Source organism: Acanthaster planci, linkage group LG19 (genome assembly GCF_054643075.1).
Source record: "Acanthaster planci isolate LZ-2023a linkage group LG19, COTS_SCS, whole genome shotgun sequence".
Lineage (NCBI taxonomy): Eukaryota > Metazoa > Echinodermata > Asteroidea > Valvatida > Acanthasteridae > Acanthaster > Acanthaster planci.
This window is the reverse complement of record NC_141795.1, coordinates 8,456,998-8,481,605: the sequence shown is the minus strand read 5'-3', so window position 1 is coordinate 8,481,605 and position 24,608 is coordinate 8,456,998. Positions and strand designations below refer to the sequence as shown.

General features: G+C 42.3%; 1 protein-coding gene across 1 annotated transcript in view; it reads right to left on the bottom strand.

Annotated features, from left to right (window-relative positions):
• Nucleotides 1–12,944, bottom strand: part of LOC110984490 (disks large homolog 5-like) — a 66,039-nt gene extending 53,095 nt beyond the window's left edge. The window contains exons 1-2 of the mRNA XM_087149140.1: nt 12,196–12,944; nt 2,240–2,299 (exon numbers count right to left, since the gene is read on the bottom strand). Coding sequence (XP_087005266.1) covers nt 2,240–2,299; nt 12,196–12,376 — 241 coding nt within the window. The 5' untranslated portion in view covers nt 12,377–12,944. The remainder of the gene's footprint in view (nt 1–2,239; nt 2,300–12,195) is intronic.
• Nucleotides 12,945–24,608: the final 11,664 nt, after the last annotated feature.

Here is a 24,608-nt window from a genome sequence, read left to right as displayed (position 1 = left end):
TAAACAGTTTTGGAATTTTGAGCCAGAATGATAGACTCTGGAAACTAAATGCCTTGAGGGTGGGGGAGTCCCTTGTCATGAACATGTAAGCATGATGATCCACGTCAAGCTGATGTACATGTACAATGTACATGTAACTGCAACTGAAACTTAACCCTGTGAAAATGACCGGGAAAATTGTGAAACGAATTCCTATTCACGTCCACAGGAGAATTTCCCACTTGTGGGAAAAAAAAGCTGCAAAAATTTTTCCCACCCAGGTAAAAAAGGTGTGAGCGTTTTTTTTCACTGGTGAAAAATCATAATGGTGTGGAAAAAATCTCCCACATGTAAATTTGTTTTTCACAGAGGGAAAAAAGTGTGAAAATGTTTCCCACTGAGGGGAACATTTTTTGCAATTTGTGGAATGAACATCCATTTTCCTGGATGGGGAAAAGTGTGAAAAGTTTTCTCCTTTTGAGGTTAACTTCCAATTGCATTGCACTGTACATATAAGTCCATGCACTGGATGCTTGACAATAAACCCAACTCCTGTGACATTCACCAACAACCTATAAAGCAGTCATCTGGAGCCAACCTCTATAGTCATAATTTTCTCCTTAACAATAGCTCCTTCCAGACAAAAACAACTGGCGCCCCACTGGGCCCCCAATTCCCTGAAAGGTCTTGGATTCGACCCAAGCTCACCAGACGACCCTTGTTCGGCGCTTGGAGGGAAACTCCTGGGCTGTCCGGGAACCAGACTGAGCTGATCAGAACATTATTTTTGGACAGGATCCCATGGGAGAACTTTGATGCCAGAGAGCGAGCTTCGGCCCCAGCAAGTGCTTACACATTAGGGCCCTTCCTGCCCCCCAAGAGAACCACTATCCGGATTGTGTGGGCTGTTTGTGCAATGCTGTTGACATTTTATGATGGGCTAGCACCTCTCATGGGGGAACCTCCATGGGAGAACTGTCCCACGCTGGTGTCTGAGCCCTGACTGTGAAGAAGTACTTGTGTTTTTTGTTGACTGATTACTTCTGCTTGGTCTGAGTGTAACTTATTTCTGTTGACTGATTACTTCTGCTTACTAAGAGTGGAACTTGAACACATACAGGCACATGCATGCCAACAGTCGTGTGGAACAGTCTGACACTCTCTCCGTGTATGGAAAAGCCACTTCTCTTGGAAAAGGGGTAATCCGAACTCCAAGAAAGAAACCATTCCCAGCTTTCCTCTTGACGACTCACAGATAAACTGTCCCACCAGGGATTACGAGAGCCGGGAATAAAACAATATTTGGTAGACTGTCGTGACGGCATTTGACACACACGTGGGCGCAGCTGGAGTCTGGGAGGTCCGTGAATTTCTATTTTCAGACTGGCACTGCGGCAGTAAAGTTGTACCATGTTGACCTGAGCACGTTTCCACGCACCATTACCAGCACACGGTCTATCCCGAGCCTATCCCTGCTGCTCCACAGTGACAAATATCAATCTTGCTGATCTAACACTAAAGACTTACCTTGGAATCGGTTTTCACAACATCGTGAGGGAAAAAATTCAGTTTACTCATAACAGTGAGGGGAGGGAGTCTTGCTGATACTTTTTACAGCCAGTATGAATGACAAATGAGAACAATGAGCACACAACAACACTGGGACAAAATGACACCGTAGCAGAAACAAATCTATTGGAAATAAACACAGAGTGAGCGAAACAAAATTAATGACTCCACAGGATGCAATTATTTCACTGCATCGCTTGAGCATGCACCTTTGAGGTTCAATTGAATTTTCAATATACGCTTTGCTAGGTGAAAAGGTCTTTTGGTGCCTTTTTTGGATATCATGCTGATTCAATCGTCCATATTCATGAGCTCAACTGTGATTTCATCCCAATGGGGGTTTTGGATATTCTGCTGCCGTAAATTTTCTTTTACCTCCCGACGCGACGTCGGAAGGTAGTCAAGCTGACCTACACCGACGGACCAATAATTCCCACTACTTCCCCTCAAACCACGCTGTATTTGTACAAAACCCAAGGTGTGTTTTCATGGTTGACTAGTGCCATTGTCATTTACCACTGTCCTCTGCATGTTCTGAGAATTCAACAAACTCCCACAACTGCAAAGTGTGATGCGGAGAGACTCTGACAAAAATCCAACAGAGTCAAACCAAGTCCAACAGACTGGGCTTTGGTTGGAACATGTTTAGATCAGTGAGGTTTACATGGATACAAAATCAAAGACTACTCACTTCTGGGATCTTCCACGTCCGACTCAGAGGTGTAAGACGACACGGTGGACTGTGAAGAACCTGGAAGTGCAAGAAAAATTACAAACAGGGAACATTATTTCCAATTTCTCGTTTCTGTTGGTACCCAAACATCGTCAACGGTCCCTGAGCTGCAGGTTACCACTACGGATTTACTTATGCCCTTGAAAACAGAACTGGGTCATTCCATGAGGTTGGGGCACAATTTGTGACGGTGTCCATTGTTACACTACGTGGCTTCTGTAAAAATGAAAAGGTACCTGTATTTCCCTGCACGTGGATTCCAAAGTGTACATCTTGCAAGGCTGAATACAGAGGTGTGTGTTACTTTTATGGAGCAAATGACCTACTCTACAGGTTATGACAGGAGGTGAGAGTTACCCATGTAACAGGGACACCGTCACAAATTGTGCCCCAACCTCATGGAATGACCCAAATACAAAACCTCACTCTTTTATCAGGCATCTGATTGAGAATTTGGGGGGGGGGACAAGTTAACTATAAACTTCACAAGATTCTGTACATCACTTTTCAATTTGTAATGTCATTACAAGAAAAGTATAAATGAAGAATTAAGATTATCTGAGAAACACTCTTAAATCTGTTTGATGGGGAATACACCTCTCCAACATCAAAACTGTGCTCTTTCTGATCTAAGGCTGCGTCTGAATCACTTGGCTACGGCCAAAAATTACACAGGACTCTATGGGAACTGGTCGCGGCCGCTACAATAGACTCGTGCGTAATTTCCGGCCGTAGCCAAGTGATTCGGACGCACCACAATATTCTGTCAAAGGCCAATTTTCAAAGCAGGTAAACTTTTCAGGTAATCTGTTCATCTTTTTCACTCCTTAAGCATACGGTACCATAACTACATGTACGAATGCACATCCGCACAGCCAAACAGATTAAAAAAAAATGTTGCTCCTAATTTAGGACGGCGCATGTAGTGTCAGTATCCTGCGTTTGGTTTTGAATTCCGTATTTCTATTTTTTGAAAAGATTTCCCTAACCACGGACAGAGATGAGTACATTTTTTTTTATTCAGATATTTTGAATGATGTTGCAGTGATGCGGGAAAAAGCAATGCGCACACTGTGATAGCTGCATGCGCATGGTCATCCGCTTCCGTCAATTTTTAATTCAGAGCAACTGTCCAACCTCAAATTGGATGCAAGCTTTCCCAAGATGCAATGGAACTTACTGGCCTTTGTAAAGATATCCCTCAGGGTGAGCTGTACTGCTCGCCTTCAGACAATTAAGCCTTGAAGAATTAATATTATATTTCATCCATTCCTTTGCAGGATTCCTCATCCACCGCATGTTTGCATATGACCTTCCTTTTTGTTTTTTCCTCCTGTAATGGATTAGTCAGTCACACCAGGAACGGTCTGACTTTTTTTTTTTCTGGGGTGTTTGTCCAGCGCTTTTGCGATGAGCTAAGAAAACATGGAGAGCAATTAATGTCCAGGAGATGGTGACAGCTTGCCATACGTCAGAACCAAGGGCTGTATTGAAGTAAATGTTCCAAGACTCGCTTAATGGACTTGGGACCCCTGCGTGGGCTTTTACTGATCATGGCTTAGTCATCAATGCAAACTTCAGATGGTACATGTATTTATCTCTGGTGCTCACGATAATGTGCGGAGCTACCAAGACGAGACTGAACACATCTGTTGGGCAAGGCAGTTTGCCTTAAAACTGTGTGAATAAAAGCTTGATAGTGAACATAACAGAGCAAAGCCCTACCGCGCTCACGTCATTTGTCCCAAAAAGAAAATTAGCAGTTCTTCTGCTAACCAACTATTCCTGAAACAAGTATTCAAATTTAAGAATAACTGTAACGGCACAACCCCCAGCACATGCAGCTGCGAAGCCAATAATCATAGGCCTTGACAGTAGCTCTAGACTGGCACACAACTTCTAGTATTAATTGCGGTGGGTTGTTAAAATGTATTCGTTAACTTGAACATTGGGCTAGTAAAGAAATACCTGCTTGTTTCGAAACTGTCATTTGTCCTGTCTGTACAGATGAATACGGCAAATGCAAATTTTTCATTTCAACTGCTGTGTGCTGTTAACAGCAAAAGTTTTGAATCTTCCAATTTTTAAGTTTTAAAACTGACCGCACGACTCCATAGTATTAGTTGAAATATAGGTACATGTAAATAACTTCAAAATGCCAGTTAAAGTGAGTCGTGCTAAAAAATGTCCAATGGGCTAGTGAAAATTCCTGCTGGCTTGTAACAAAAAGTTAACTTGCCCGGTGGGCTTTGCAAGAAAAAGCTTAAGGTCGAGGCCAGACACATTGGAAAAAACCCAATAATTTCCTGCTGCTGCAGTCTGTGCGTATCTTATTAATTTTTAACAGCACGTGTTGAAAGTACAAATAGACGAAGTCCATCAATTCATAAAAACTTCCACACATTTTCAAATATTCATACGTTTACAAGTACATATTAAAACCCCCTTTCTATTCCAAGCCAAAGGGTAATTTTCTTTTCATGAAATGCGACCATTACCATGAGAAAAATGGCACTTGGTAAATGGTACAGAAAAAAGAAGATTGAATGGTCTACATGTACCTGCATGTTTGACCCCAAAGAAAACCAACGAGTGGCAATTAATAATGTATATGGTTTGTGCATGGTCTACATCTGGTAGCTCATGGGAACGGATACTGGTGAAGATTGGTCATGCTGTCGTACAGAAAAGAGTAAACATTAAAGCAACCTGCAATCAGTGGATTAAGTTTTCAAGGAGCCTCAAGCCCCAAGCTTCTAGGCCTGTGCCGGGTACCCGGGTACCCGGGTACCCGCCCGTCGATTTCAAAACCCGGTTCCATTTTTCGGGGCCGGGTACCCGTAAAAAAGTAAATAAATTAGGAACAAACATTCATGCATAAAATGTCTGTGAAATTTCTTACTGAAGGACAGACTTCATGGAAAACCACCGTGCCGATGAAAATCCGGTCCCGCGGTCATACATGAAACTTGAATTCGGAGATCGACAGCTAATTTTTTTACCCACTCCGCCCATTGCACCGCAAGTCGTTTTCCTAGTTCCGGAATTTCCTAGTTCACAAGAGCGAAAAAAACACTAAAATTCACGGGCGATAGGTCACTCGCTACGTGTGATTTTAAATATTTCTTTAAATTGAATAGTCATATAAACCTTTGCATCTAATGTCCGCTTAATCAAAATGACTTTTTTAGAGTTTCCGTTTTTGTTAATTTGCTCTGGCACTATGACTATAACAATGGAGGATGCCCCAGGCAGAAGAAGTAATTTGTAGCGCTAGGTCCTTCAGGCTCAGACTACTGCTTGGAATTTTGTAATACTGAGTACTGCAAGCCAAATTTTATGCCAACTGTTTACGACTTACATTTCCAATGGGGTCCCTAATAACAATAACCAAAGCATTTATGGTCGAGTTCGGGCGGCCTGTTCTTAACACGGGTTTCATGTTCTTGCGCTCGAACGGAGGGAACGGAGGGAACACGACCCAAGAACAGTGTTCTCTGAACAGGTTCACAAACCACCTCCTCGTCAGGGTTTTACACGAACACACGGAAAAACTCGTGAGATTTGATTTTTGAAAAGCCACAAAAACTATCGAGATGGCTTACAAAGTTGGAGATAATGGAAAGTTTTGCAAAATTAACATTACTAATTTTCCATGACGGAAATGATTTTTTTTAAAGAAAAAGAAAAAGATAAAAAACCCCAGCTTATTTCCATCATGCAGCATATGAATGACCTAATTTCCATGAAACACATTTTCCGTTACTGACGACCTTATCCCACTTCAGCAGCCAATCGTGTTCATAAACCAAATCAAGCTTACAAGGCTTTGGAGGTGGTTGTGTAAATAAACTAGCTGGAGTGCCATTCAAATTCTTTACTTTATGAAAAAAACAATATTTGTGCTGAAAAAAAAGGGCATTCCTCGTTGAAATTTGTTCCTTTGTGATTTAATCAAAAGACCTGACATAAACTTTATCATTTGGAAAAACATGCAGACTGTACCCTGTATGTATGACACCGGTGAACCTGTGCTTACTGCCACACACCTTCCTACATCCCACAAAATCTGAGACTGTGCTGGAACCCAAGGGCAAATCCTTCAAACCTCAACCCTGAAGGACCATCAAGACCCATACACTGTACAAGTGCTGGGCTCTGTCGTCCTCAATCCTTCAAAATTCTCCAAACTTTGCTGGTGGATTTTGAAGGATACGGGAAGGTCAAGACTGACCAAAATTGAGAATCAAAAAAGTAGTCTACATGGAAAAACAACAGCACCACTGCCAACAAAACTGCAGCTACTGTGCACAAGTTAATGTAGGCACTGGATACACTTTAAATAGTAGCTTCATAGCTTTTAATAATTGATACTGAGAAGCAATAACAGACACACTCAACACTAATTGAGAGGCTAACTGCCTATTGATTCCATCCCACACCTCCACAAAAGAAATCCATTACAGGCTAATCTGGTTCCCTAGAATTAATGAAACAATATAGCAAGGCATTGATACTTTTTATAAATGGCAACGAATCGCACTGGCCTGCAAATGGTGCAATGTACATGTACAGCATGGAAAAATTAACAATTTACCAGGTATACTGTACATGTTTACAATGTCAAAAAACTGTGGTGATTAGTCGGTGTTAAATTGACACCCTAGGCCTGTACCTTAGGCATCTAATATGGGCAATCCCATTGTTACGGACATTACACCTGTATGCAACTTCCAAGTTTCAATTAATAAACAAATTAACTTGTGGAGGAAAAAACTGTTTATTTGCTTGTAAACTAGTAGCCTCTACTCAAGTGTTAACCATAAAAGAAACTATGTTTTAGCTTCAATGATTAATTAGCCACAAGTGTGAAAAATGATGTTACAGATGTTACGCATTATGACAGCACTTTGATCTTCAGTGCATTTAAGTAAAACCCTGTGAAGTTGCTTGCACTTGGTCTGAGTCCATTCCATCCAGGCATGAAGGGAAAATCAGAAAAAGTACAGCCCTGTAGTCCAATTTCTTTAATTGAAGCTGTTACAGGTGTTACATTTTAATGTTACGGATATTAAATGTACATACATGTAAAGAAAACAATGTTAAGAATTATTCTATTAATGATAACTTTCCGCACGGTATTGGCATGATATCCCCTCGGATTCATTAAAGACTAACTCCAACGGTTTTAAAAGTTTTGAAAATAAACTACCGGTATGATTGTGTTTAGTGTGTAATAAATCATATCTTCATTACCAAAACACATCTGTATTGCGTCTGTTTTTTTCTTGTAATTTTGAATGGTGTCTTCGAGTTTTATGGAAAATTTCTACAATCTGACTGCAGGTGGCGCTGTTGAGAAAAAAACTTGTATGATGTAATACCTTGGAAAACACTGAAACTGGTATCCGTTGCACGACTGGTTCTGCTACAAACGTACATGTACATGGAGTTACATACAAGGAGTTACGGAGTTATGGAGTTACGTGTGCATAACGCAAGTACGGTACCTGGGATCGATCTGTGTGCCGGGTCTACTGTGCCGCATTTTCTCTTTTCTGTTGAGAGTTTGTGCTCCTTTCTTTGTGATTTACAATAATGCTGAATCATGTGTCATTAGAGGGAGTCTAAATCCTGCGAAGAACTGGGATTGAAATTCTTTGAGTTTCCGAAGAATGAGAGCCTTCTTCAAATTTGTGCTGTCGTCCACGGCTACGCGTGCTACGCATGCACCGTGGTATTTCCTCTCCATGATAGTACATCACAGAAATCAATATTCATTATATGCTAATGAGTTATGACGACAAGTCCATTTTTACAATACCAGACTGGACTCGCAGGAAAAATGGGTACAAAAACTGTTTTTATTAGCACAAATACATGTTTTGCAAGGGCGATATTGACACAGGTAAGTCCCACTTTTATTAGACTTAGTTCTTCTGCATAAGATTCAACATGAAAAAAGTTAGCATAGTTGGAGTTGGTCTTTAAATTGAGGTGGATCCGTGAAGGTGTTCAATTAACACCAGTGCCCACAGTGTTCAATTGTCAGGAAGCAATTCCATCCACGATAAGTGTTTGTAAGTATGGAATAACTTCAAACTTTCGGGCGTAGTAAAATCTTGAAAATCTTGAAATTTGTTTTTTAAAAGTTGTATGCCATTCTGACATGTTTTACTCTTATCTGGTTTCAGCTTTAACGCGAAAATAATGGAAAATCAATTTGGTGGCAAATCTCCCATAAATAATTTCAAATAATCTGGATGTAATTTCTTTCCTTTTTTTATCACCTGGCTTTATGAAGGCGCAGCAAATTTCAGTACTTTAAACACAATTATACAGGTGCAATGAACACGCACCTCCTGCATGACTTTGCTTACAGTACAAGGCACTGCATGGTCTAGAGTCCAGAGTTCACCGTTTACCAGTCGATGTGACTACGCATTCATACAAAAACATGCAGGAACATGAAACTCAATATACAAACACTGAAGCGTTCAGGGAAAAACAAAACATCCGTATGCTTAGGAATCAGATTATCATGCATTGCCGCAAGCAACTTCAATATTGCCTCGTCAGAATTAATTGCTTTCCTTACAAGCACAAAATTGCTTTGAAGGACATCAAAAAAAACGGGGATTGGGGTATTTGCCGAGAGCCAATTAGTCTAGTAACGCAATAATAACCAACACGTTCCCAGATGGACACGGAACGTGCCATAATCCCTCTTGTTGGTAGGTGGAGTGCCTGGTGCGGGGAAGAGGCTTTTTCATTTTTGATGCACTGTGAAAAGCCAAATGGATTTTTTCCCCCAATTTCCAGACTGCTCACGAGCACATTTAGCAACGGGGGCTTACTATGTCAGCGAGAGAGGCAGACCAAAGAAGATGGATAAAATACATGTAATATCATACCGCCGAATACTGCCAAACGCAAACGGCTGTATAAATTGCACACAGTTGGGGGAGAAAATGGGTTTGGGGAATTAAATAAAATCAACTGAAGTGAAATTGGAATTTCTGACTCCAAAACTGTCTGCGGGTACTCTACAAAGGAAAAACAGGATGATGGAAATGCAGGCAGGAACTTCAAACTGGCGATGAAAACCAACAAAAATAGACTCAGGACTCGTTAATGACAAAAGCTCGCAAAACGTGCAAACATTTCTGCAAAGCCAAACGACTTACTGGTACTCTCACAGAGAAAGTGAAGTCACAGAATGATCATAAACGAACATGGTTTATCGCAGGCTTTAGTTTAACGTTACAGTTTCAGAATATCAAAGCACGGATGAATTGGGGGAAAAATTACTTGAGGCACCACGGATGGCTTGTCTAACTGGGATGCTGAAGAGGATGGTGCGATGGTACATGTACACGCTGGAAGCTCAGTTCAACCCTAACAGCCCTAAATACTACAAAGTACTACTTAGTAGTAAAATGTAGTATTCAGTAATGTCGCTTGTAAGAGGACATGACCTTATTGTTATCTGAAGCCATAAAATACAGTAGATAAGGCAAGGTACCATACAGTGCTCTGGCATTATGAATGCACGACTTTATTGTTCTCTGTACTAGTAACAATGGAGGGTGCCCTAGGCAGAAGTAGTAAGTTGTAGTGCTAGGTCCTTCAGGCTCGGACTACTGCTTAGTATTTTATAGACTGAGTACTGCAAGCCAAATTTTGTGTAGGACTGTTAGGGTTAATACAAGTACATGTAGTTTAACTAAACGTTGGTGTGATTTTTTTACCCAACAGATATATATACAGTAGAATGTTGCTGCCTCCTCTGGGGCCAATTTTATAGAGCTGCTTAAGCACAAAATTTGCTTAAGCTCGAAAAAACCTTACTTGATAAATCAGGTAACCAGTCAAAACTCTGTGTGATGTATATTGTTTTGAGATTGTATTTAGCTGTTTTTTGGTTAGCATGAAAATCAGATAGAGTTTGAGCTGGTAACCTTTGTTTATTAGGCAAAGTTTTTTCGCACTTGAGCAGATTTTGTGCTTAAGCAGCTCTATGAAATTGGCCCCTGGTTTGCAAAGCCAGCAACATCGGGAACATGAGCTGGCACAGCGGTGATGATATGCGAAACCTCTGGATTGCATTTAAAAAAAAAACCCCAACAAAACAACAATATCGAGCGATGCCGATCACGCTGGTAATCTTGAGGTCAAGATCTTTGGGGCCTCCATCAAATTTTCGGACCAGTTTATGCAAGGAGTCCTTTTCTGTGATAAGATCAGCCATTTTTACTTGCAATGTGGGAAAAGTGTAATCGCTTCTCGTGAACTATTGCTAAATGACTTGCAGTAGAGGGATTCTATCCCAAAGTGGTTTGTATAGAGGCTTGCCACATTTCCCAAGAACATGAACATTTTTTGGAAAAACAAAATACATTTTCTGGCTGCAATTTTTTTCCCCCATGTGCCTTGCATTTCAGTAAACAGCTTGACCTAAAGAAAATCTAGCAGGCGGAGACTTTGACGCAAACAAAAAAATTGCCCCAAACTGGTAACAAACAGAAATGTGAGCTTCTGAATGTATATTTTTATATCTACAACAACTTTGAGAAATTGTAGATTTATCCAAGTGCCAATCAGTATTTAAAGACTAACTCCAATGGTTTGAAAAGTTTTGAAAATAAACTATTATTGTGTGTAATAAGTCACATATTCATTACCAAATCACGTCTGTTATTTTGTAATTTTGCTGAAATTTTTAACGGTGTGTTTCATTTTTATGAAAAGTTTCCACAATCTGACTGCTGGCGGTGCTGTTGAGAAACGAAATTTGTGTGATGTAATACCAGAGAAAACATTGAAACTGGTATTCGTGGCATGACTGGTTCCGCTACCACCTTACATGCACATGTACATGAAATGGAGCTACGTGTACATGTGCGTACACTGCGTACCAGGGATCGATCTGTGTGCCAGGTCTACTGTGCCACACTATTTCTTTTCCGTCAAGAGTTTGTGCTGCTTTCTTCATGATTTACAATAATGCCCAAATCCTCATCGTTGGTGGATGTACAAGAAATTCTGCAAAAGAACCGGGATTGAAGTTCTTCGAGTTTCCAAAGAATGGGAGCATTCTTCAAGTTCGTGCTGTGATCCGCGGCTACGCGTGCTATGCATGTCCATGGGTACAAAAACTATGTTTCATTAACACAAAAATGTGTGTTGCAAGGGTGATATTGATATGTGCCATTTTAATTAGACTTGGTTCTTCTGAATAAGATTCAATCTGGAAAAAAATTAGCATCGATGGAGTTGGTCTTTAAATTGCTGTAAGACTTCAGAGTTCAGGAAGATTCAGCGACATTCAACTGGGGGGGGACGAAGACAAAAATAAACCAGACTGGTTGATGGTGAAAAGAACTCAATCGGCCCTGACATTATTAAAGTATCCAGTACAGCTGTTGAGTGGATTAGTGTGGACTTCACAAAATACCAGCATTAATGAACACGGCTACTCTGTGTAGAAACCCTGCTGGCATGTAAAAACTGTGTACCAACGCCTCTCAACATAAAAAGCGTTACAGAAACATAATAGTTAGATTAATGCTACTAACGAGATCATTTACTAATGAGTGACCATGCCTTCTCTAGGATAATTTTCAGTGGCCTCTCATTAACAACATGAGAAATGCGAGGAGATGCATGTACTGTACATAGGAGCTCTGAGGGGAAGTGTTCAGTTTTACAAGGGGGGACCTCTGATAAATATTCCACGGAAAACCTGTGGATTCAAGTCGGGACTGAAAGTCTAATCTGCAAGTTGGCCTGGGTTGGATTCGAACCCTGGCCAGAGGTCAAAGGCGAGGAACTTATCCCTACGCCAAGCTAAACATTCATGTTCAACATTCACGTATGCAAATGCCCACAATGTACATATTATGCATTCTCACCTTTTGGTTTCCGGCGTCGTTTGGGAAGTCGCTGCAGAAAGGAAAGGCTCGGCCACTTGGCGGCCATTTTGTATCTGGTTTCCGTGTTCCACTTTGTAGCCATTTCATTGGAAGGATCGCTGTGAGTCCGAGCACAGCCCTTGCTTTGCATACGGCTATCGCGAACAACCATCGTCAGCATTTTCTTTCCACGTATTGCACATGTAAGTCCTTTAATCTAGGGGCATTGTCAAAATTGGGTGTATCACTGTCATGCTGGCTCACAGTCTCGATGGGTAATCCTGCACATGCATGTACTTAACTGAAGTGGTTCATGGCTGTCAGCGTGCCCAACACCAAACTGACTCACGATTAGGAGATTTCCTGCGAGGCAAGATTCTCATTGTGCAAACGAATCGATGTAAGCCGTTAATTAATCACTGGCTGGCAATGCGGCACAAGGCCAGAGTCTGCCTAAGCACGTGCAGAAGATGTACGAATATTCATCTGACGTTTCCTAACACCAACCACAGCTGAAACAGAATAATTCTCTCTTACTGTGTCCACGTGCAGCCAATACCATACCGTGTATCTTGAAACGAGGTTACCAGCGCATTGTACTTGGCAAAAGTTTTTTTCCTCTCGTGGACGAGGAGGTACCTGGGAAAAATGATGACAATCCTCATACAATGTTCCCCGGGGAATTTTGTACCGTTGCCATAGTTTCTGGTGAGTGATTTGACCAAATTGATTTGTGTCCCCTGCCGACTCTATTGTACGTACCTGAAAAGGGTACAGAAATGATTCCAGTGGCTCATTAGGTTTTTCCATTTCCATCAGAGGAAACTATCATGGTGAGGTGCATGCATGGGGGGTGTGGGTGGGTGATATGGGGACAAAATCAAGATGAGGAACTGATAAAGATAGATAGATGCCTTTTACAAGGGGGTCACGAGCAGAGTTAGAGTGACTGGTCAGGTTCACTGGATCAGTATGGAAACATTGGCCAAATATGGAGAGGGGTGACAGCGGATAGGAAGTGCACGTTTGACAGCATCAAGAGGGGAATTTAAGACGCAGATGAATAATGGTTACTTGTGATGGAAAAGAATTTGATGCAAGGGGAAAACAGATGGGACATAAATTGTACGTTGGTAGGAGTGACGAGAAAACTACTTTGGTTAAAAAATTACATTGAGTTGACAAAAGTTAGGGCTCCTCAAGATCGAAAGAAAAACTGCTACCGTTTGTTCAGCTTCAAGACTGGGAGGTAGACAAGTTGGCCCAGGCAGAGGGAACATTAAACATGTAACGTCTCAACAACAATGCACATCTGACAGTAGAAGGCATTCGGCACTCTTTGCTGGAAAGCAACATCCATCTCAAATTACACACGCACACAGAATGCCCACGCTGGAGAGGATACATCGGTTTTATGCCAAGTGTGCGACTACTCCCTCGGGAGTCCGTAATGCAACATCGACCGTTAAAAAAAGTCCAACGGTAGGATCGACCAGATAACCAGCCTGGCCACTCGATCCACCTGTTTGTTGCTAAATCCTCTCTGGAAATCAGTGCTGTATGTGGGGAATGCTCAGATGTACATTCATTAACCTTTTTTATGGATTCGCTGCACTTTGCGCCGACGCAAACGTCTTATCCTCAGAACCAGCTGCTCGGCATCCTGGCTATCCAAAGAAATAAGGGGGGGGGAAAGACAACAGTGTCTGGGGATTTGTTGGCATTTGAGCACAGGCCCGAACACAAGTAGGCTGCAGAACACCAGCCTCGGAAATGCATTGATCTTACTTTGATTCCTGTTAGGTTTCACTGGACAAGACAACCACCCGACTTCACAATGGAAATGAGCCAGTATTTCCTGTCCACCGGCTGACAATAAAAAAATGTTTATGCATACCGTGGACACGGCAAAGGGAAACAGATGATGTCTCTCCTCCTTGGTACTTTCAGACTCTTGTGGGCAGGAGCCAAACGCACAACATCCCATCACCTTTTTTTAAAATCATACATGTAGCTTGTCTCCTTCAACTACGTCCAATCCCAGACCACGCAGATGGCATCTCAGTTTGCAAGAACATCTCCACCATACTCCCACTTTTCTTGAGAGACGTTAGCCCCACATCTTTCCCCGACGACGTTGTGCCATGGCTCTGACAATTACGGGCACTAAGTTCCTCGTGCCCTGCTCCATCCACTCCTAGGACGTCAAGTCTACATTTCTGACGATTGGCCTCCAGACAGGAGACCTGAAATTTTCGCTCGTGATCCTCTCTGCAACAAGAATCTTTTAGTCTCGGTGCGCAGCACGTCCCAACAGACTGCTCATGAAAGCATAATCCTCTCTCCCAACTGACTGTCCCCCTCGCCAAAAAGACCTCTGGGCTCTAATATTCCCCCCAGGGAGGATCAGTTCAGAGTTAAGAGAGATGAGGAGTCCCCAAAACAATGAGAATACAGGCCATCAACTGCTCACTAATTAGGTGTAAACATGAATAATGCCGAGAGGTGGTGCCAGCCTTTTTGGGGACAAGAAATGCAGACGGGTATTGCTTTATCAAACAACCGCAAGACTAGTCTCTTTTCCCTGACCATTAGCCTCAAAATGATTCATCTCAATAGGTTATCAGGATGGAAGAGCGCGAGCTAGCTCGGAGCAAGATTTCTCTCCGTTTTTATTATCACGCAATGAGGCCTGTGCTCACGTGTGGTGAGGAACTAATTAAGCCCTCACAGGAATGGGCTGAACGGGGTGCACTTCCTGTCCAAGGCGTTTTTGAAATGTCTATCTTCCAGGCACACTCATCTTTATGATATTAATCACTGTGATGTGGCTGGCAGGTTCCGGGGAGCCCCCCAACCGATTTCTCAGCCAGTAGGGTCCCTGGAGGCCACAGAGCCACGAGACGACCGACACGAGATAATCAGAGGGCAAGGCGACGTTGTATGTAAACAGGGCCCTTGCAAGCTCCTTGGATTCTGAAGCCGAGATTCTAAAGTAATTTGGCTTCAAGATAACAGCTACTTCAGCATGTATTCAAAATAATCACTCATCTCGAGAACATCAAAGCTTTTTCCTAAACCTCTTTGAGGATTACGGACCATTTTAGCAGACTGAGAACTCAATAAATTGACAAGATAATCCCCTAACAAATTGCATTTATGATGAATGATGTTCGGAAGAATCTGTGACTGGAACGCTCAAAATTTGACTCCACTAGATGGAACACCGGAGAGAAATGGACACAATCAACTCCTCTATCAACAGCCGACATTAAATGTCTACGTGAACATGCACATGTTCTTGACAGCTGAAATATCGGGAACTCTGACAAAGATTGATAAACCCCTCCACTTGCCGGATTCATGTCTTGATGCTTATCGGATCATTCGTCTACTGCTCAGGACACAGTCGTGTACATTCATGCATCACTGGCACGGATGCAGAGCTGGAAGCGTGCCTCAAGTCTGTGCAGGTTATCTCCTTGGCTTCTTCTTGCATTTCCTGACATGTACATGTACATCTCCATGAATGACACAATAAATGAATTCGGTTTTTACTCCAGGGTAGCCTGCCACAGACGCACATGTAGATGGCCTGAGGGGGTGTTTTTCGACTCTCTGACCGCACCCATCAGCAAGAGACATCAAAATATGGTTTCTGCCTGCCACCAGTGTGGACGGCCTGACAAAACCCATGTCCCAAAACATGCATGTACCATGTATCCTCTCTGTGCACATACTGCAGAGGGCGCTAAAGAAACTTGGAACTTAGTGAGCACAAACCTGTAGCATCTCTGTACGAGATGAATGAAGGTGACCTCTACTTCATAGTAGAAACAGTAATAGGTATCCGTCAATAATGCAACAATCTGCATTTTTAATGCTGCTGGCAATGTGATGAATGTTGCTAACTGTACGCAAACACTCTATTGCTGGAGATTCAAATGGCTTCATTACAAGCCCACGCAGAAGCCTGGTAACCCAAAGAGGCTGGCTCTATGTGTATCCTCAGCATACATATCTGGACTACCTATGCACACTTAGCTCAAAAATGCCTGTCACCATGGCTATACAGAGCAGGGGGAGTAACTTGTCCATATCAGTTTCTAGCAGATGCTGAACACACGGGGGGACGCATTTCACCCGACGGCGACGGCACAGAATGGGCCATGCGATCAAAAGACCGCTAATGCTCGGGGTTGCTTTTTTCGCCCTGGTCGGCACTGACAGCCTGCGGTAAATGCTTGTGCAAAATGAATTACAGACGACACGGTAAATTTGCCGCTAAAAATAAATGAGACGGGAATTCTCTGAGGAGATTTGCTAAGAGCTTTCGCGATGGCACAAATCCTTGGGACAGAACCCTTTCCCCATGTTCCCATGGCAACAGGTGAATTTGTAATTAGAGGACTTACGGTCAAATCCTTCCTTTGATGAAACAAGAGGACTTTTTTTGAAACAATGTTGTAAGACCTACACGTATGTCCCTGGTACAAGAAAATGTGTACTCTCATAAGCCAGGTTTCTGGTAATGTCAACATTACTGTCCATGTACAAGGACACATTAAGCTACACATCAGCACCTGTCGACACAAGGTTGCATATGCATTCTTACAAGTTCACACATGTGACGAGATGGAGGTGCACCACTGAGGAAATGAATCTTCTGAGAGAAGCTCTACAGTGGACAGGAGACTTTATTTTGCAAAGCAGATTGATTTAAAAGCCATTCCAACGGAATGCCCAGTGCAAGGCCTCCGCTGATTTCTCATACAACTGCTCTGAGAAACACATTCAAAGAAAGGGTCTACCAACGAACTACCTGACTGGTTGAAATCTGACAACCAATCCCTTGACCACCTGATCAGATGACCACCAAACAGATGGAAAGAAGCCAATCCACTGACTTGATGACAGCCAAATGACTTGGGGGGGTGCTCTCCACACACAGTTAAATTTGACAGATGTTCGATCAAAAGTCACACCAGAGTAAAGTTCGACACAATTCCTTTCTAGGAAGACCAAGAGTGAGCAACGAAGCAGTAACATGTTGAGAGCACCATGAGACCGCACATATATGCAGCATGTCATGTACATGTACATGGGCACTGTACGCATGTATGTATGTAGATGACAAAACCAGCTACATGTAAGATGCTACATTCATCTGATGAAAAAAACATGTACTGTACATACATGTACAGGTAGCAAATGGTGCACAATAATATGATTAACTACCAGTACATGTAACATGTACCTCTTGAGGTAGAGGTGTATCTTCTTGGGAAGCCTGTCGCCTCTCGTAAGATTTAAAATGACGATGTGGCACTGACAAAGCGAGAAATGGTTGTGGCTTTCAGTGGCCGAGATAAAACACAGATGTTGAACAATCCGTTCAACCAAGGGACGCCGGACTGGTGTGCAACTCCGAAGTCAGACAGCGATGACAAATTGTGCAGCAGCACAAGACTTTGTGCCGTGTTTTCAATTTGCAGTGGCCATGCATGGGGGCGGGCAGTGAAAAAGAGAAAGACTTTAAAGTGGCCCACGGAAACGCTGCTGGCCTCGGTGATGACACTCTACTGTTGTCTAGCCGACGCACTGACCTCGCGATGATGATGGTGGTGGTGATGAGACAGTGCTCTTGAAATCCCCCTTTTAACACTTCCCGGGTATGCAGGAGCATGAGCGAGCACTGATGCCCACGTCCCAGGCACTGCGGGCAGAGATGAGAAGGGGATCCGAGCAAACAAGTGTCCTCATCACTGTGCTGATGGACGTTTGAAAAAATCTCTGGATGTGCAAAATGCACGGGACCCCCCCCTCACAGATGGAGAACAAACACGGCGAGTTCTGGGAAGTATGGTCGGGAACGCAGGCACCTGTATTATTGGAGGGGATGGTCAAGTATTTGACCGGGTTGGAATTACATTTTGATGGTGGCGTTTTAATGGCACACACACATCATTATCCCAACGTGAGTGCAATTTACACACAATGGCAGGGGACAGGCAGCACGAAGTCAAACGTTCTACAAGTGAAAGCGAAGCGAATTTGATGTCACCAAACATTTGCAGTGAAATTCGTTCAACTTGAAATGAAATGCAATCAACTTTTGCAAATTCACAGCACAAACATTTGATCCGACTTCACAATATCCCACTCAGGTTTGCTTTCATGGACCGGCCTATGGATAACGCTGCTCCTGTTGAGACCATCCTTAAGAAACACACGCTGTTTTCTGACCGGCACAAGTGAAATGATCATCCAACTGACCAGTCCAGTAAAATGCATACAGTACAAATATTCGATCTCCCCCCCCCAATTTTTAAACGTCAAACTTTGTGATTTTGAAGATACAGCATGAAGAACAAAAGAAAATAGAACAAAACAAAACCCTGGTCTTTAATATACTGTACGTATATGTACTGTGCATGTACCTCGGTCTTAAGGCAATTTTAGAAATCAAGAAACTGCACATACGAGTACATGTACACTGTAGTCTCAGACATGTCAGATATAGTGAACAAGAACTACATGTACATGTACATGTACAGGGTGTCCCAATTGGCAGCACAGAGCCTGTAGGAATAGTGTACATGTACTGATGTGATTTTTGTTATGAACTATTGTATAAAATTCTTTGGACTCTCTCCCTTGCTTGTTGTCACAATCAAGATGCATTCTGCTGAACAGTCAGCAGCAAGTGAAATGACGTGGTCAAGTTTAAAGGAGAAGTTTTGGTAAAAACCCCTGCTGGCTCCACTCATGTCTACGCTCATACCGTTTACAGATAATAGATACATGCACATTGCCTATGTGTACCGGAGCCCAGAAGTGTTTGTCACAGAAGAGACTGGTTTTGTACTGTCGGTTTCCAGGATTTTTTTTTCTGTTGGTTGTGAGCTGATGCAAGAAGGTACTCAGTTACTCGGCTCGGCAATCACATATTCCAGAGCACTGATTTTATATTATATTCTAGTCAACATTCTGATCACGGTGCTATGCAGCCCTTCCATATTTCCATGAAAATTACAATGTTTGACATCCTTCTGCAGTTGACATTATTCAAAAATGAACTTTTTCAAACATTCAAAACTGTTCAAGCTTTAATGGACAAGTGAGGGCACTCTTGCCGTGATGTCAATCGGCGAAGACATTGTTCAGTGTATACAGCATGCACCTGTTTTCCTGTGCAATTTTCAAATGCAATCTTTTCTCACTGGAAATATTTCTGTGACAGGTTTGCTCACTGGCTTACTGCTACTTTCATATTAAACAAAAAAGCAATGAACTTTGGGACAGAGGAAATATCAGATATTCCTCCACAAATCAATGCAAGACTTCTCTGAGATGACATCACAGTTTTTCTTCTGGGAAATTTGCATTTTGTGCCATTAGCATGAAACCAACAAGGGGCCAAAGTACCTCTTAACACAGCACAACAAAAATTGAAAATTCGATTCAATGAAACAAACCCTTTTCAAGGGTTTTTAGTAAAATAATTGCACTGCATGGACCCTTTCAAGAGGATTTAACATTAACACATTGACTTGAACAAACTCAGTACACAATATTCTTGCAGCTCAATGAAATTATGGTCTGGCATTTTCCGTCAAACGCAAGGATTCCACACAATTGACACATCAGTGGACCGACGACGGTTTCCTCGTTTCTGGTGAACGAGCCATGAAGATGGGAACAGACCGTGAAAAGGCGCTTCCCTGCAGGTATATGACATGCTCCAGCAGACAGACGAGATGTCAGGACAATGTCTCACATGGAAAGACAATCACATACAGATATGGGTACGGAGCTGAAATACCAACTTTTCCAATTTCCGATCCAGGCATTCAGGGACGGGAACGACAGAACGACAGGAACAAAACATTGGGTGATTCCACTGCAAGCTACAACCGTCGTCCATTAAGAAGTCTGCTACCAAGTGCAAGTGTCCAATGCTGCTTTTCAATAAGCACACGTACATCACAGATTCTTTCCCAAGAATAACGCACGAAGCCTCCTTTCCTTGCAAACATGTACATGTACACTCATCCCAAGTTGTTTTGCAGTATCGGCTGGTACAAATTTCAAGCAACGCACTTCACGAGACTCTTCAGCAGAAAGACGAATCCAGACGGACGGGAGCAAAAAATCGATGCTGGATCACTGAACGCGCCAGAAGAAACCTGTGGTGGATTCGGTTTATCACTCAATTTGGAAGGGAATCCAAGAGGAATGGCTTTTAAAACATGTCCAGTGACGATCGAAGAGGCTTCGCCACTGAAATTAGAATCCGAGCCAGCCAGATTAAAAAAAAAACCCCGTCCGTTGATTTGTGATTGGTTTGGGTTTCAGGCAGAACTGGAGAGAAACCACAATAGAAGCGAAGATTTGATGATTGAAAGATCACTCTGGCCAACACTGACAGCTAGTGATTAGTCTGGGAATGGCGACATCTCCGTTACAGATTTATATATACACATCCAAACTGCGGCAGTTGTTAAACCCTGAGCACTAGGCGTACTAGTGGTACACCTGAGTAACAACTGCACAATACACCGTTTTGCATGCACGCGCACCTACTCAAATAATCTAAATGTAAAGGAAAGGCTGTGTTCATTATCCATCTTATTAGATTCGGGAGGTTCACCTGCATATCAAGCCAAGAAGACATCAGGGGTAATGTAAGGGGACAAGGCATGGACGATCCTGGTATCCTGCGCACCGGTGTTGGCATCACATGCCTTGATGAAAGGAAGTTTTTTTTACAACCCTTGGAGAAAGATTTTTGCAAGCATTTCAAAAAGTTGACAACTAACAAAAAGACCTAAGGCTTTAGGGAAATTTGTCAAAGTGACAAACTCAATCTCACTTAAACGTGAACAGAGTTTTTTTCTCTCGAGATCTCATCCCACAGAGGATTCAGAGAGCTACACGTTACAAGTACAAGACCTTTCAATTGAATTCTTTTTCTGGTATCCCTTTTACAAACTGTATTTTTGTGACCCCGGGGAAATTTCAGGAAATCAATTTACTGTCAGACATGATGAAAGGCTGAAATTTGCATGCTTTTTTTTTTATCATTTGTTACATCGGAACAGGTGTTCCTGGGAATTGTTGACTTGCCTGCAGACAGAGCACGTACATGCACACGTATAGTTTTATTACTGCAGTGAAAAATGGCACTTTTGTATACATGGTTCTTTCAGAAGTCAAATCATACTTCTAAACAACATTAAACGTTATCATTGCACAGATAATCTTTTTTAATCCATGCAATCATGACGGACAAATGCTCCGTCCTCTTCTTTTTGAACCCATGGCGCTCACAGTAAATGCTCCGTTAAGATATCACTCGCTTCGAAAACCCCTACAGCACTGGACAACGCTCTGTTCACCAGACAGCGACAATATTATGTCAAGAGTGCTCTCTAAACATGTCCGAGAGAACAGGGGTGTAGTCCATTCATGGGGATGATAACAAAATGGAGATGTGTTTTTCGGTGCGCTTGCAAGTCCACAGGGTAAAGCAATTTCCTGTCAGAAGACGGTGGCAGATGCCGGCTTTCAAGTCTCCCTGTTTATTACAGAAAACGGCATATTTACGGCGGCTCTTTGATGGTGAAATCTCATCAATTTGACCTCAAAACCTGATCGGGGCTCTTCCTTCGAAAAATGGGGGCAGACGCTAATGTTTTCTTGGGAAAGATGAAGATAAAAAAGGGATTATGACCCCCACATCATAACATAATAGAGGCACGAAACATATTTGATCTCTACTGACACAAAGCAACAAGTGAACATGTGCGTCTAAGTCATATGTACATCGTATGTGTTTGTGAAATAAAATACTAAAATGTGGCATGATAATTATAGACAAATGAAATTTTCAACATCTTTGGGTCGGTCCTCTTTGACGCCACTATTCATAAAAATGCATCCAGGATGACATACATCAGAAACATGTCGAGTATAGTATACCATAGAGTGTTGCGTATTAAAAATAATGTATCTCATATAAAACATGTACATGTATAGCTTCCGTGAAATGTGCAGGTTGCACGAGTTCATTGACACCATACATGTGCAGGTACGGTCCACATGTTTTCCGAATGACAGGGTTTTTGTCAGATTTAAATCACAAAAGTACAAGTATTAACTGAGAAAGCTCAGTTTTGTTCCAAAACAAATAATTTTTTTCATAAAGTGAAGAATTTGAATGGCACTCCAGCTAATTTGTTTGCACAACAACCTCTGCAGCATGTCATCATGCACATGAACATGATGGACTGCTGAAAGTTGGATGACGTCATTAGAAATTAAAAGATGGTTCATGGAAATTAGGTTATAAAAGGTGTTATGTACAAGGCCAAAAATACGTTAGTCTTCCTGATTCCCTACGGTACCTCCCTATTTGGCGGCGCAATCCAAACGTTTTTGGGGGGAAGGGAGGGGATCTTGGGAAGATGGAAATAAAGGGAATCAAAGTGTGCATCTTGTACGGTAGTTTGAATGTTTGAATGTTGGCAAGACGGTTCAACAGACTTACATGTATCTATGCATGCAACTGGTACCCTTTGCAGTGTTGTTGGTTTTATGCATGCAACTGGTACCCTTTAAAATTCTGTTGGAATCATTTATTGAAAAAAAAAAGCTGCCTGACCTCTTTTGATGTTGTTAGTTTTAACCAGTTAACTCCTACAGGTACACGTTTAGCACTGCACGCTGAATCGTTATAAAAACCAAATGAACAAAAGAAGATTCTACCTTCCTCCCCTCTTCTCAGATGTCGTGTCATACATGTAAAGAACAATGGGGAGGAAGCTGAACTGGGCACTCTCCTCATATTGAGGGACCACGTATCGTATATTTTCTGCACGAGTGTATGAACCATAAACTGCGAGGGGCTGAGTTTTAGGGGCAAAGTGCAGGTGTCAAAAATATTATAACTGGCAATATCCTGTGCAGGGGCCAATTTCATAGAGGTGCTTAAGAACAAAATTTGCTTAAGCGTGAAAAAACCTTGCTTGACAAATCAGGTTACCAGCCAAAACTCCACGTGATGTAAATTGTTTTGGAAGGGTATTCCCCTGTCTTTTGGTTAGCATGACAATCACATATTTTGAGCTCGTAGCCTTTGTTTATTAAGCAAGTTTTTTTCGCACTTAAGCAAATTCTGTGCTTAAGCAGCTCTATGAAATTGGCCCCAGATTTCCTCACTGTTCTTCCCCTCATTCATCCCTTTTTAGTCGGTATGGTACTCGCTAGGACAGCAAGCGGAGGTCAAGATAAAAAGAGTACCCTTAGAAGACTCATAAAACTCGAGGAGGAAACAGACTGGCCCCTGAACTGGAGACAACTAATCCATCCTCTACATCAAGCTGGACTTGGGTTACCAACCGGTGTCAGTACCAGCCACTAAGTCCAAAAGGTCAAGGTACCACTATTCCAAGCTCAGGGAGGATCAAGGTGTATGACACAAACTGCTCGTTGAGAACGATGAGAGAACTTTCTGTTCTCCAAATTTCCGCCTAAGTTCCCAATGAAAACTTCAGCACAACAGACGGAAAACCCCTGTCCTTAATATCCCTTGTTTTCCGTGTTGATTTTGAGTTGAACTAAGATTTATTACATGTACATGTAAAATAACTTTCTGGTTTCAAAGTCATATATTCCTTTTTTTTTTTTTCAATCTTGATGAGACATTTCACCTCATTCATTCAGCCTTGTGTTAATAAGGGAGGATTCTGCTGACTGTGGCCGGGTTGCTGGTTTGGCGAAACTTGACACCCCCGACCATTTTCTGGCCTCTTGGAAAAAAAGCCTCCCAGGGAGGACTAATTTACCCAGAAATAGAAACCACAGCGGGATACCGCGCGATTGGGAAAAGTAGATGCAGAGGGAGAGAGGCTTTGTATGCAGACGGCTCAGAGTTTGTGTTAGGACGGAGCCTTAAAACAATAATCACAAAAGGGAGGAGGGCAAAAGGAAAAAAAAGGGGGGTGCAATGTCTATATTTAGGGTTGTGTCCTACTGTTTTAGGTTGGGAGTTTTCCCTCAGAAACTGGAGCCAAATCAACATGGAGTCCCCCTCAGTCCCAGACAAAAACATTACCCACTGATGAAAGGGTGTATTACAAATCACCTGTGATGTACATGTGTACCCGTACATGTACACTGTACACACAATGCTGTGTGGCACCCTTCGCATCAATGACAATTGCACAGGCAGACCAGTATGTGACATGTCACGACAAAATGGGAGTAAAGTCACATCCCACTCTTTCCTATTTTGAGGGTTCAAAGTCATATTGAAGTGGAGGTCAATTTTGGAGGTTTTGTAATATTTGGAAAGAATAACCGTCTCATATTTAATTCCAAATATTTCACAGAATCACATATTTAAAATG